Source organism: Cydia strobilella, chromosome 1 (assembly GCF_947568885.1).
Source record: "Cydia strobilella chromosome 1, ilCydStro3.1, whole genome shotgun sequence".
NCBI classification, from domain to species: Eukaryota; Metazoa; Arthropoda; class Insecta; order Lepidoptera; family Tortricidae; genus Cydia; species Cydia strobilella.
Genome location: NC_086041.1, coordinates 22,489,846 through 22,504,391, shown reverse-complemented (window position 1 = coordinate 22,504,391; position 14,546 = coordinate 22,489,846). Strand labels below are relative to the sequence as shown.

Below are 14,546 nucleotides of genomic sequence, written 5' to 3'. Positions count from 1 at the left end.
GACTTATCCGCAGGTTGGTTTAATGAAAAAGAGTAGGAGATTTAAAGTAACTTTAATACGCTTTATAATCGTAGGACGGACTCTGATAGTATAGTCTGGCTGGAATCCTTGGAATGGAGCCAAATTATTCCGCGTTGTTTTCACACCGTGTATTTTCAGGTAAGTCAAGGTGAGGCGTTAGTCATTTACCGTTATATCGGGGTTAGATAATGTCAAAGATAGATATATATAACTCCGTAATATATGGATACAGTCTAAGGAAAAAACGTGACACGGAAATCAAGAAAATTTGATTCTCAAACAAATGGCGCCACTACCTTTGGCCTACTCTCGGATAGATGGCGTTGACGGTTTCGTTTCTTATTTAACAATTTTAAAGCATATCAGTGAAAGAACGTGGCTCAAAATCATATAAAAATAATACATACATACATACATACATATAATCACGCCTATTTCCCGGAGGGGTAGGCAGAGACCACGGATTTCCACTTGCTACGATCCTGACATACCTCTTCATTCCTCTTCATACTGCCATGTTCATTCAAAATAAGTGTGCAATATAAAATAATAAGTAAGTAGGTATGCACTATAAGTACTGCAAATTTAAACGTTGTATGATACACGACACGTGCGAATAGGTAATTTGCAAACCGTGTTGATTTAAGTCCCCGGCAAGCTTGGTCGAATTTCACCTTTCCATACAAACGGAGTTTCGTTCTCATTTTAAAACTACGTGTTCGATTCTAATGAAACTTTTCACATACAATGACATGAGGTATATCTAGGTCTGTAATTAGTTTATATAGCTCCAGTTTATATAACAAACGAAATAGAGCAAAAACAAGTTTTATATGAAAAACTTAAATTCGCTGTATTTTTTTAACTATGGTTTCTGAAGCTGCATAAACTAATTACAGACATAGATATCATATCCTATTGTAAATACAAAGTTTCAGAGCAAACTAGCTACTCGTTTAAAAATGAGAGCGCAACTACGTTTGTATGGAGAAACGAGCTTGCCGGGGACCCTTAAAACACTCCCCTCGGTCGTAATAATTTATCGCCACTAGTTGCGAATTTCCTACTTTTCGCACTTGTATCGTAAAATACCTACTATTATTATTTTTTAATTTGAGTTTGTCTATAATGAAGAAGTTTCCGTACTATTTATGCTAGAATAAAGTGAACATTTGCGAAAACTTCAAATCTTCAAAAACTTCAGGACTTCAATGATGCGCAACATTTGCGTGTTAGGCCTATACTTTTTTTGAATTCAAAATTCGATATTAAGCGAAGGATAAACGTAAAAGGAAGGTGGAGCTCTAATAAATATATTATGTAAATGACTTTGAATATTTTAGTTCATGGATTCATAAGTGAAAATGAAAAACAATGATAAATTTGATATTTTTAAGTAGGTATTACACTATTGGCATCTTAGAGATAATAATTAAAAGAGGATTATCTATAATTAGAGAGCCAGATTTTTTACAGAGCCAAGGTATGATAGTGTTTATTGGCTATACAGTTTTCTTTTAGTAATTTAGTGTGTTTAATAAGTCCTTAGGTACTTATAAAATATAAAAGGGTCAAATTAAATAAGTGCGATTTATTTTTTTCATTTATTTTTTAATTTTGGCTAGAATTTTTCAAAATTTCACGTTATGACATCCGCAGGCAGGTTTAATGAAAACGAGTAGGACATTTAAAGAAACTTTACATTTAGGTACCTACCTGCCAAATAGGACGTCCAGGCATTTTGATAATCGTTCTAAATCACTGCACTCACAAATGTTAACACGCACTTATTTCACGCGAATCTCACTAGATGGCTCTCTCACCAAAGTTGAGGACTAAATAAGCGCTAGCGCGTGAAAATAACCTGTTTTATACGGGGAAAAGCGGGAATGTAAATAAACCGGCGCGCTAACGGATTGAACACAAGAGTTGTTGAAAATACACCCTTACTGGTCATAAAAGATATTGAGTTGTTACAGTTCCAGAAATATACGTGAATAACTCCGGGCCAGCATTCTGAGTTACTTTTGCTATTTTTATTTTCCGCTCCTACTCATGCGTGATCGAAAACGATGTGATTGATTGCGTTATTTGAACTATATTCAAACTATTAATGATGTGAATGATTGGGTTATTTTTATTACTATATAAAATAGATATCAAAGTCGATTGAAAAACTTATGCACTACACTAGGAAACCTATATACTTGCTTAATCTTTAAGACGAAAGTGGAGGAGCAGCGCGAAATCGCCTTTTCATACAAACGTACTTCTCATTTTCCTCTCTGGATATTAACATTATTGAAAATATTTTGACACCATTTGTTGTATATCAACCATAGCTATGTCCTTACATTTGTTTTTTTCGAATTTCTAATTATTATAAGACTTAGGAGCATTTTAAAATTTCTATAAAATCTGTTTCGCTTCTATTTTTTACTATAATAAAAAAAAATGTGTGGTTTTAGGAAACCACGATGCAAGTTAAACTTTTTTCGGATTGTAGGCATTTATTTAACTGAAATTTAAAGATTTAAAAGAGTGGAATGAAAATAACGAAACCATAATAGTAAAGTAAGTATTTTTATTGCTTTCAATTTGATATACTTACAAAAATAGTAACTAATAAGAGCAGGTGTAAGTACCAAGTAGGTTGAATCCACGGCTTGCAGCTTCTGACTCTATATCTATTTTATTTGCAATAATTAGGTATCACATTAGGAGAATTTCGGGAAAATTCGCCACGCCACGCTCTGTAGCTCCGTACATTCTTTGCTCCGTACACAGTTTGCTCCAGAAATTCTTTAAAATTAACACATGAGTAATGATGTCATGATTCGGGTCCATCTTGTAGCTGAAGAATTTCAGGCATAGCACTTATCTCTTGTTGCTCTAGTTACATGCCTTTAGAGGAATCAAATCGCACTATTCTTTTGCAGAATGTCATCGGACATGATTGTCGTGAACAAATTAAAAATTGCCTTGAGCACTACTAAAATTTTGTAGTATGTTTTCATATTGGGAGGCTAATTTCCCTATTTGGATCATTCTCGTGTTTAATGCTTGCTCCATTTTTATTCGGTTACACTTTAAAATTAATACAGAAAAAAAAGCTTATATTATATCTGTTTACGGCATTTACTTTTGTCTGACAGTAAACAACAGTTGCTAAGTTACAACTGCTAGTGTAATTATTTGCCATTCACAGTACTATGGATGGTATTCTCCATGCACAGTACAATAGAATCTAAGTAGCGAATGTTCTTTCACATTTAGAATATCGAATATTCTAGATAAATATCGTATTTAAGGTTAATAAAAATTGGGTCGATTAGAATAAAAGTTTCACTTTAAAATCGAAAAAAGTCAAACGTAGGGGCATAGCTATGGTTAATATACATCCAATTATGAAAAAAATATTTTCCATAATGTCAATATCCAGAGAGGAAAATGGGGACTACGTTTGTATACAGAAACGGCCGTCCCTTTCCTCTTAATCAAAAATGGTGTTACATATTGGTATTTAATATAAAATGCGTAAATATAAAAGCTGAATGCATATTCCGCACGCACTGCATTTTAAATTCATGCATGAGAAACAACTAAGTATGAACTTAGTTGTTGTAATATTGGATTACCCAAACTGCGCTATTTTTAGATTACCGCCGGATTCTGTGGCATGTGGCATGTAGAACGAGGTTGCTCGGATCGGTTTATTATAAACACACTTTCCTTTTTAAAAAATTGGACGGATGCAGTCAATGTGACACGAAAAACAAAATGAGTCACTAGAAAAATCTTTCCGATGCTAATTGATTGATTGGGAAATTTAGTCGTTAATATATGACGAATTCTGAACGGTGCGCGTTCAAAGCGACACCTCTGTTATTAATATGATAAACTGCATCGAACTACCTACTTTTGCATTCTGCATTCCTTGTCCAGAAGTTCCTGGTACAAAGAGTCGTTGGTCGACTTTTCCGAATGGGTTATCTCGATGGAGCGCAGCGGAGCGGCCATGCCGGGGGCCTATTTCCTTGTTAGTAGATAATAATTTCAACATTCGCCTTAGAGTAAATATATTAGTCATAAGTTTTAAAAAATATATCACATTAGTGTATAAAAGATAGAAAAATGAAAAAATACTTATTGATAGCAAAAATATCTCACAAATCCATCAGCAGGGTAAATTTAGCTAACATTGCTACATACTGCCAAACCGCTATGAACTTGGTCCTTCTATAACATTAATTATTATTTTTCCTTTGGTTTGTTATTATTTTCTAATGAAATCCCATTTTTTACTTTTGTTTCTGTAGCACAATAAATATGTGCGCAAAACATAAGACTACGAAGGTCGGGCCAGTGACCGAGATACGAGCAGTGACCCAGAGAAGGGTGCACGAAGGGGATAGGGCCCCTTTGGTGTCGCTTACAAAAGGAACGAGCACTAAGGCGGCATAAACGTGAAGAGGTGAGCTGCATGTATGCACTTTGCACCGAATGATGACGTCACCCTAGCTTTGCGTTGCATTGTTTGCCGTTGCACTGATCGAAAAGTAATTAATGTCATTTGAAAATGAATGCTAAACATTTTCCCTACCCAAGTAGAGTTTTTTACGTGGAGATACTGCTGCTGTGTTCTCACATCAGATATTTTGTGCCATGGCCATGGAAAATAAAATTAGAGTTAGACTAAGATAAGTCAGCAACGATTTTGATAACACGCATCATAATTTCATATGAGTTTGACGTTTAAGGTGACAGTCCATTTCTGACTGCAGCTGCATGACTGCACCGACACTACTGCAGCGGCCTGAACGCGTCGGTGTTATTGTCAATTTCCATTAGCATAACATTTGCACTGCGTGTGCTGTCAAAATCTAAAATGTCAGAATCTCAGAATCGACTTATCTTGGTCTAACTCTACGTATAATGAAGTAGGTAGGTAAGAAATTTAAAATCCACTCAAGTTAACTGTAAATAACATGTTATTACAAACACGAGCAATGAGCTGTTGGTCAAAAATAAAAAGGGTCGTTATTCTCTTCCAAGATATAAATAAACTTTGTTTTTGAGCATTAGTATTTGTTGAGTCACTTTCTGACATTGCGAACTGACGTCTGTCCATCCTACTCATTATCGCGTAAGTATAGAGTACACAACAACTTGTAAACCAAACTATATTAATTATTTAATTAACTTTTAAATAACAAATTTCTTAGTAATTGCGTCAAAGTGGTTTTATAAGAAAATCACATGAATACGTTTTGAATGTTAGATGAAAATGTCAAGTTTATTTTCCAACTATAGTTTTCATTACTCGTCGTCATTTGTTTTTGAACATTGCAAAGTAGGTATAGATTTTTTTGTTGAGATTTACAAAAAAAAATCTATATTATTTATTATTTAAACTAACTTATGGCACTCGTAATAGGGGTATGTATGTATTCTTTTGATGCCGAAAATGCCTTACATCATTTTTTTTAAAGAGCTGTGATACTCTTCAAACTGCTGGATCGATTTTTATCAAACAGCTAAGAACCAACGCAAGGAAACTTGCTTTCACATAAAAAAACCGCATCGAAATTGGTCCATCCGTTTGAGAGCTACAATGCCACAGACAGACAAACAGACATTGGCGTCAAACTTATAACACCCCTTTTGAGTCGGGGGTTAAAATCCGGTATTGCGGTCATGAGGGGAAAATTATTGTGATGATACGGTACGGAACTCTTGGGTGTCCGACTCGCACTTGGCCGGTTTTTTTGCATGTTTATAATTCCTGGCGTAATGTATTGTGAAATGTTGTGTGACATACGTGTAGAAAGACAATTACCAACTTGTGTCGCTCGTTTGGAATTTGAAATTGGATATTTTCTGTACTTTGAACAGCTAGGAGAACAAACCTCTCCATTCTCAGAGAGCACAACTTGAGGCCAATTGCCACATGCTATGAGCGCGACCATAGAATCTTCAGACATATTATGCGGTCTCCAACGCATGATGTGGAGAAATATGATTTTAAGCCGAATTAATGGCAAACGTGCTCAGAACATGGTCGAACGGTATGAAGAGGTCGGCTGGTGACAGTCTGTACCGTGCAGTCAACTACCACATGGCTTATGACCGCACTAAATGGAGACAAATCAGACAAATTACATGTGGTCGCGATCCTCCCTCAGCAATGAACGAGAAAGAGGAAAAAGTAGTACTTGTTGCACAAAAAAACTATTTTAAAACAGTTACAAAAAGAAAATCGACTTCAAATCCGATGAAATAAAATTTTATAGGTGCCTTTTATATGCGCAAGCTAATCTGGAACTAAATAATATTAACAAAAAAAATATCCAAATCGGTTTAGAAAAGATGGAGTTCTGAGGCATCAAACATACAAAATAAATAAGGTCTAATAACCTCCTTCTTTTTTAAAGTCGGTTAAAAATATAATCAACAGAAATTATAGCTGTGGTTTTAAATTGGCGAATAAAGAAATAGGAAAAGGTAACAATATTATAGGTAGGTATAATGCGACATAAAATAGTAGAAATTAAATAAAACGGAACTAAAAAAAAACATACTAAATTGTTGCCATGTTTAACCATTTTACGTCAAAAATGTGACAGTTACGTAGGAAGTGGCGCCATCAATAATTTTCTACAATTTCTTGTCGGACTGTTAAACATCTGACACAGATGATAAAGGCCTATTTATTATTTATACATAAAGCCTTGTCTGATTTTAACTTTGGTGATTTTCCACACTTCTTAAGCATTTTGTATATTTCTATCATTGTAGTCATCCTCGTGGAAAATGCTTCAGCTTTACTACACATAGCCCGGTTGCAAGAATAGCTTCTGAGTAAGGCGCCTAAAATAACATCAACTTCCAGTAGTTTCCTCAGCAAAACGATATCCGTCTGTCAACATTCGGCCCTTCAATAACGTTGCGTAAATGTGAAAAACTCAGTGACGAAAATGTATATAAACTAACAACAGCCGAATTATTACAATACAATACAATAATTTTTATTTGCAAAAAAAGGGTAACGTTTACAGGTGTTAATGTAAGTAAACAGTGGTCTGTTTCACCTTTTCAGCTGTGTACAACAGCATGCAAATCCACGAAGGCATCTTAAAAATATGTAATTACATTTGAAAAATTAATAACTAACAACAACTTAATAACTAACAACATCTTATTAATATTATCAAATATTATATAATAACAGCCATCTTATAGTAGTTATAACCATAACCATTAAGATAACAATTATTTACAATTTTACACAAACTGTTACTCTACGTTATTTAAAAAATCTTGTGTACTATAGAAGCACCGAGCAAGAAGCCAATTTCTTAAGGTTTGCTTAAATTCATTTGAGAGAGCTTTTATTTGAGCTTTTATTTGAACTGGCAACAACATACAAAACGTATATGAATGAATGAATGAAAATCTTTAGATTCAGGCAACTATTGGCCCATAGAAACTAAAACACACACTATGGCTGCGATGCATTTCGCAACCCCGCTGTGTCAGGGAGCCAGCCGCGGAACCGCCGAAACTTGACACCCTTTGGCCAAAACTCCTCCTTGGTGAAGGTTGCTAGACGTTCAGTCGGAACGCTCACCACAAAAGAATTGAAATTCGCATTGTGTCGAGATTCGCGACCCTCAGGGCGAATCCGGACTTGACTCGTACATACTTTACGATGTCCTCGACCTTCGTAAGGTAGTGTAAACGGGACACATACAGCATGTATAGTAAAAATCCGATTTAGTGAAAACGTTTCTACTTTCCGCAAAGCCCATTGGTGAAAATTAGTTTTCACTAATTATTCATTCAACGCGTTTTCACTAGTTAAAACTAGTTTTCAGGGTATTGTACCTCTAATGCTCTATCCACAAGCACTAGTTGCATCAAAATTTGCGGAAGTCTTACAAACTTCCATGGACGACGAAGCGCTTCGAGAAAAGCTTCGCTTGGCTCGTCCTAGCGGGTGCTCTACCGTGTCCCCAAATATATCACACACGTAAGAAACTTAAATTTTCAGCCAGAGCCAGTTATTCTTGACATTCTTACGGCCTGATTCGAACTTTAAGATACGTCAAAAATTTGCTAAAGATACGATTTGGATCGGATATACATATCAGTGTCAAAAGTGACGTTTCTTCAAACAAAAACGTCACTGCACATATCCGATCCATAGCGTATCTTTAGAAAATTTTGGACGTATCTTAAACCTCTTAAAGTTCGAATCAGGCCGTTAGTATGCTGGTAATTACGCCCGTGCTGATTTAAACAAAGGACGATTGAAAAACATAAGTATTTCAAATTAATTTTCCTTACGTTCGTGTGTTCCTACATTATTTGCATACAAAAAAATCGCACTTAAAACACTAATCAATGAGAAAATGGGGCATTGGGTACATATAATAACTAGAATACTGATATCCTCTTTATATAAAACAAATGATAAACAAACGAAAACGGTGAAATTATACACTGAAATAAACTAAAATTATAAAAAAACTAAAAATCATCTTGTTCGCATCGCATTAAGATCCAACTCGTAAGCGGAATTTTCTTACTCTATGGCATTTGTAGCGTTTCTTTGGTCGAGTGGCGCCATTCGGTGGAGAATGGAACGTTCGGAACGTGGGCGTCCCGCTGCCGCTGGTGGAGAATCTGGAGCAGGCAGTTACGATCGCCAAGTACTAGGGTAGCATAAACTAAAAAGAGGTAATTACGAAGTTTGATTTTAACGCCATCTAAAAGCGAATAGCTGAACTTTCATCTTTATGGCGTTATTGCGCTATCGCTATCTCTTTTCCATGACTAATGCTATTTCTTTTTCATGTCTTACTGTTGAAGTATGTTGGAGCGAGAACAATAAACGGTTGTCAGATACATCGTTTTGGAAGCTCGGCTACCTAAATACTTTAATACGTCAATCAGTCCTTTTGCTATTTAACCACAGATGTCGCTGCCATGTACTTTCACAGTTTTATCGCCAAACACTCGATCAGTAATAACATATACCAAAGATAGATATAACTCCGTAATAGATGGACACAGTCTAAGGAAAAAACGTGCCTCGAAAATCACGAAAATGTGATTCTCGATTAAAGGGCGCTACTAGTTTTGGCCTACTCTCGTATAGAGGGCGTTGACGGTTTCGTTTGTTATTTATAATTTTAATGCATATCAGTAAAAGAACATGGGTTTAAATCATATAAAAATAATTAATGCAAATAAATAAATCATTTATCCATATTTAAATACATTTTAACGTATTTTTATAAATCTTCATTTTTAGTTTTAAAGTATGCCGATAGATGGCAGTGAATTTACAGCGGTTACAAAATTTACTATGACAGTACCGCTCTATCTTATTATATATCCTCTTTGCATCTACTAATCTATGCGTACGTTTTCTTGTGCGTTGTAGGTTCTGCCATCTTTTGGGCTACATTGGAAGCTTAAACTTGACATTTACACTTCGCGCTACTAAACAGCCTAGGAGGCTCCTGTGCTGCCCCCTACAGTTCATACACGCTCCCTATGGTTATTTATTTGACAGGCAGATTAGTTATTTGACAGTTGACATCTGTCTAATAGCATGATGTACTAAGTACTATGGATGGTATAGAAAGGATGCCAATCTCTTATGGCAGAATTGTTGCAAAAGTGAAAAGTGACCGCTTTCAGCTTTAAATAATAGTTCCTAATCTCTCCGGTGGCGCTAGTTAGGCTCTGGGACATGAGTATAACGAGAACCACATATAAGGCAACAAATAACCCGACCAAATTACGTAGGTTGTTTTTGGTAGTATTTCGGTGTATGGTGGCACCGCCTAATTACTGTTTTTTGATGGACACTTTTCATACATAGAGATTTGGCTCCTTTATATAGTCTCCATGCTAAGTACCTAAGCGTCTTGATTTAGTTGGCTTTCTCACTTTCATTAGTTCATAAAACGTTTGGTTTAACTATACTTACTTTTTTTCTTATTGTTAGAAGGTACTGCCTAACTAACTAATATATAACTATGAGGTGTGGCTCAATTCTTGGTTAGGTTAAGACCAAGTAACTGAAAATACGGTGTATTCCCATTTGTCCCCGCCGGGCACAGATGGGAATATGCGCTAGAAGGCACTGCCCATTCTCTGTCCCATTTTCGTGGTATGATAAGCACTTGTGTGTTTAAATAGGCTATGTGCATCTGAAATACCTACCAGTACCTACCAGGGGCCCGTTTCTCAAAGGCTTGTAACTTGTAATACAAGCGGATGTCACTTTTTGACAGCTTTTGTAAGAAAGAGACTTCCACTTGTATTACAATTTAGAAGCTTTTGAGAAACGGGCCCCAGTAGTACATGTTAAAAAAAGATCCGAGGTGTGACTCAATTCTTGGTTAGGTTAAGATCATGTAACTGAAAATACGGTGTATTCCTATTTGTCCCCGCTGGGCACAGAAATGGAAATAGGCGCTTCATATAAATCATCACGTGGGGCGGGGACAAATAGGAATACACCAAAAATACTAAATCAGGGAAAGAAATTTAATGGAAGTTACGGATCGGAGCGTACCTAAACATTAAACACACAAATAATTTTAATTTATTTACGCAGTTTAGTTAATAAATATATATAATATATAATAAGTTTATATAATAAATAGAATATGCGCAAGATCGCACATAGAAAATGGACTTCGATAAATTCATTTAACAACAACTGCGATTCACAACGTGGTAAAACTGGTGTGGTAAATGACTCCATTTCAATGCATTATATCATATGTTTCCATATTCAAGAATTTACGAGTAGGTTCTGGGGAGTATCAGATATACCTAGATATTAATGAAACACTAATTTTCTTCGGCTAACGTGTTATGTTTACTGTATTTTATTTAGGTACACAAAGAAAATGTAAAATTAATTCAAATACAATTAACAAAGGACGCCATTTTCGGTGGTTGGTAATGTATTCGTATAGCACAATTTATTGTGATATAAACGTCCTTCAGTGCGATATATGCATAATTGGTGAGCTCAGACTTATGCTAAATATTACATTATATATTTGGTACTATTTATTGCACATTTTTGAAAGTGTTACTTTCTGTTCAAATACTACTACGTACTTAACATAATTATATTAAAACATTTAATGCATATCAATACCTATACTATTGTACATATTTATTAGATAATTCAAGCTATAGGTATGTGAAGCTTATTGCTTGAGACACGTATTGAGTTATTTACAATAATAAAAAAGTAATTTTAGCAAGTTTAATAAATATAATAAATACACAGTCATTTGATCTTTCATCAATTTACTATGCTACTAAAGATTTACTTATCTAAAAACTTAAATCTTGATTTAAACTTTGGTACTATTTACGTATGATGGTATGACTATTGGAAAAACGAAAGTAATAGTAAAAGGCTCTAAACTAATTCGTATCCTTCATTGAAACTTGTATCTATTTCGTCACTGTCGAAGGCCGCGACCTGTTTCTGACAAGGCTCCTTCTGTGCGAGCAACCTGTCGCATTCGTTCAACTTCCCGTGCAGTACATCATACACGTGCGTCATGGACGCCACCTTCTCTTTACACGTCGGGTCAGTTTCTATAGCGAACAGTCTAGAATCCAATAACTTGATCGCCGCTACGATGTAATTCCTTAAAGTTTTCGTCTTATGCTCGCTACTTATATGCTCCAAAAACGCACACACCTGTCTTTCTCCACATAGAAGGACGTCGACATCGTATGCCAGAGGTGAATGTTGTCTGTGAAGATATGCTATCAGTCTCTTAGCGTAGCGCCTGTAAGTTCTGTATGCCTTTCGTTTTCGAGCTCCAAGCGTTCTTCCCATTGTCATAGATTTCTTCATATTGTCTATGACTGCTTTATAACCCGCATCTATTTTGGAGTCGAATATGTCTTGTAAACGGGTCTCGACCGGCTGAAGTTCGTACGGGGCTGGTGAGGGCGGAAGAGAAGGAGATGACGGTGGCGGCGATGGAGGTAAGGGATTGGTTCTAGTATTTTCTTCTTCGCTGGACTCGCTTGATGCTCTGCGATCAACTTGCGGCGTTTCTGGTACTGTATAGGGTCGAGCTCGGGTTCTGGCCCGTTGGACTCTTGCAGGTCTGGGAGCAGTTCTAGCGTTATAAGCGGTAAGAACGTTAGCGTCTTGCTCCGTTAATGGACGAGATCGTTGTGTCGCTGCCAACGGAATAATCCGAATCTTGACCAGTGCGTAGCTCTGTTGTATCTTCGCTCTTATCCTAGGTTCATCATAATCGCTTCCCCAAAGGTCTCTGATTGCTGATTCTTTGAGATATCGAACTTGGCACAGTTCTCCGTTAAAAAAACGTTTTCTCTGCTGTTCGTTGAGAGCATCGCGTTCCGCGCCTGTCAGGCCGTGGATCTTTGTCAGATGATCGGGAAGTTTGCCATAAGTAAAGCGGGCGCAGTTTTCTATGGGACAGGGTATGTTTGCGTGATTTTGTTTCTTCGTACGTGGCGGAGCTGGTCGCGCAGCCATTTTTAAAGACCTGTAAGAATAAAAAAAGATACATTAAGAAGTGTTTCGAAAACTGTTTAAACTTTTTTGGCTTCATTTTGTGAGAATATCTTTGTTTTTTCAAACACAATATTTCGACAAGCCCCAAGCAAACCTGTTTTTAAGCGTCTACTCCGCAAGCATCTTCTGTCAGAAGAATTTAAATAATGTTCTCCATCTTGTATGTACTAATATGTATTAGTTTATCTTTTGTAAGTATAAGTATTTAATCATAATTTTGTTAGTTTACTTTATTATGTTTATATATATAATTATATACATAATATTTGACTTTTTTGGTTCTATTTCTCGTTATAATTCATGAATCTATCCTGCACCAACATTTATGTCTCTGTTTGACCTAATGGTTGACTGGTAGAGAATGCCTTTTGGCATTAAGTCCGCCATTTGTACATTTTTCTTTGCTTGTGCAATAAAGTTTAAATAAATAAATAAATATTTAGACAACAGGTATTCAGACATGTTAATTAATGTACTACGAGTATAATTAATCATTTTCGGGTAGCGTGACATAGTAAATGAAAGGTATATGAAAGGGAAAAAATCATTGCAAAATTATTGTATTCCACCTCTGTATCATAAACTAATCTAACACACGTCATTAAAAAAAAATGCTGTCATAAATTATGACGTCTCTGATGATAATTTATTAGTAAGAATAGGTAAAAATAACCTATGTTTTATATAGTTATTATCATTTTACCGTGTGGTGCGCGTAGGTAAGTACCAAAGTATGTCATAGAATCTAACAGAAAGTTAATACTTACGAACGTATCTGCCAGTAAAATAAAGTGAAAGTCAAGTGAGTGTGTGTGGCACGCAAAATGGTTGTTGATTTGCGGAAAATGCCCAGCAAAACTAACTAACAAGTGAGTGTGTATTTCTGGAAATTATGAAGTGTTCAAGTGAAAGTATTATATGACAAAAGAAAAACCGTAAGTAATAAAACTAACTAATTAAATCATTGGGTATTTTATGTAATCAGACCGTTTTGGTGACAACAGAAAATGACAAGAAAATAATCTTAAACACAAAAAATCGCAATACACGAACCTAGAATAAATACATTAAGGAAGGAACTCAAAGTCAGGGACTCACAATTCATAATTTATTAAGGTTGATGCTAAAACCTCTTCTTGGTAAACACGAATTTGCCTAGTGCTTTTATTCATTCAAAGAAAACATGGAAACAGTTATCGATCCCCTAATTTGCAACAGAAGTCCTACTCTCAAATAGCATCTCCAGAAACCTAGATAACACAAATGTTTTCATGAGTCCAGTTAATTTATTTAGAGGGTGTTTATTGACGCGAGGGTGGCTGTCCGAGTATAATAATTGTGTTGACGGAGCCCTGGGGCTGTTTGTGGAGCCCGGGCCTCTTGTCCTACGGTTAATTTATTGAAAACAATACGGTCTTGCGACGGCCGACTACTCTCAGTGTCTTGGCTTCCTAAAGTTGTTTTAGTGAAGAATTTAGGACATTGGACATTAGATACCTACACAGTGGATCTCTGACGGAGCATACGGGCCGGTTTTCTTGATATCTACCGTAAACCGGGGTGAATAGACACGATTTTGAACTTCTAACTCGATTTTAAGAATGGATTCAAATATCTTAATTAATAAAGTTAACTTACCCTAACCCAGAGATGGACATGTAACGCAAACAAATGAATTTTAAACATGGCCCCACTTTTGGGGGGTAAATGAAAGAATAAAAATAAAAAAGTTTTTCAAACTATATCGTGTTGCATATCATATGAAAGAGCTTAATGTGATTATCTCAAATATTTTTTTTAATAATTTTACGATAAACAGTTTAGAAGTTATTCAAGAAAATAGGCAAAAAAATATTATTCCCTCCGCCCCCTTTATCTCCTACTGGGTCTAAAATTTTGAAAAAACTACACAAAATAGTTC

The 14,546-nt window shown here is 35.7% G+C and overlaps 2 protein-coding genes across 2 annotated transcripts in view; both read right to left on the bottom strand.

The window, feature by feature from the left end:
* Positions 1–1,898, bottom strand: part of LOC134741947 (muscle-specific protein 20-like) — a 32,855-nt gene extending 30,957 nt beyond the window's left edge. The window contains exon 1 of the mRNA XM_063674840.1: positions 1,738–1,898. Coding sequence (XP_063530910.1) covers positions 1,738–1,761 — 24 coding nt within the window. The 5' untranslated portion in view covers positions 1,762–1,898. The remainder of the gene's footprint in view (positions 1–1,737) is intronic.
* A 9,480-nt stretch (positions 1,899–11,378) lies between these two features.
* On the bottom strand, positions 11,379–12,620 carry LOC134747324 (uncharacterized). Its single transcript, XM_063681964.1, has one exon. The coding sequence runs from the start codon at positions 12,584–12,586 to the stop codon at positions 11,483–11,485; it is 1,104 nt and encodes a 367-aa protein (XP_063538034.1). The 5' UTR covers positions 12,587–12,620; the 3' UTR covers positions 11,379–11,482.
* Between the last annotated feature and the right edge of the window lie 1,926 nt (positions 12,621–14,546).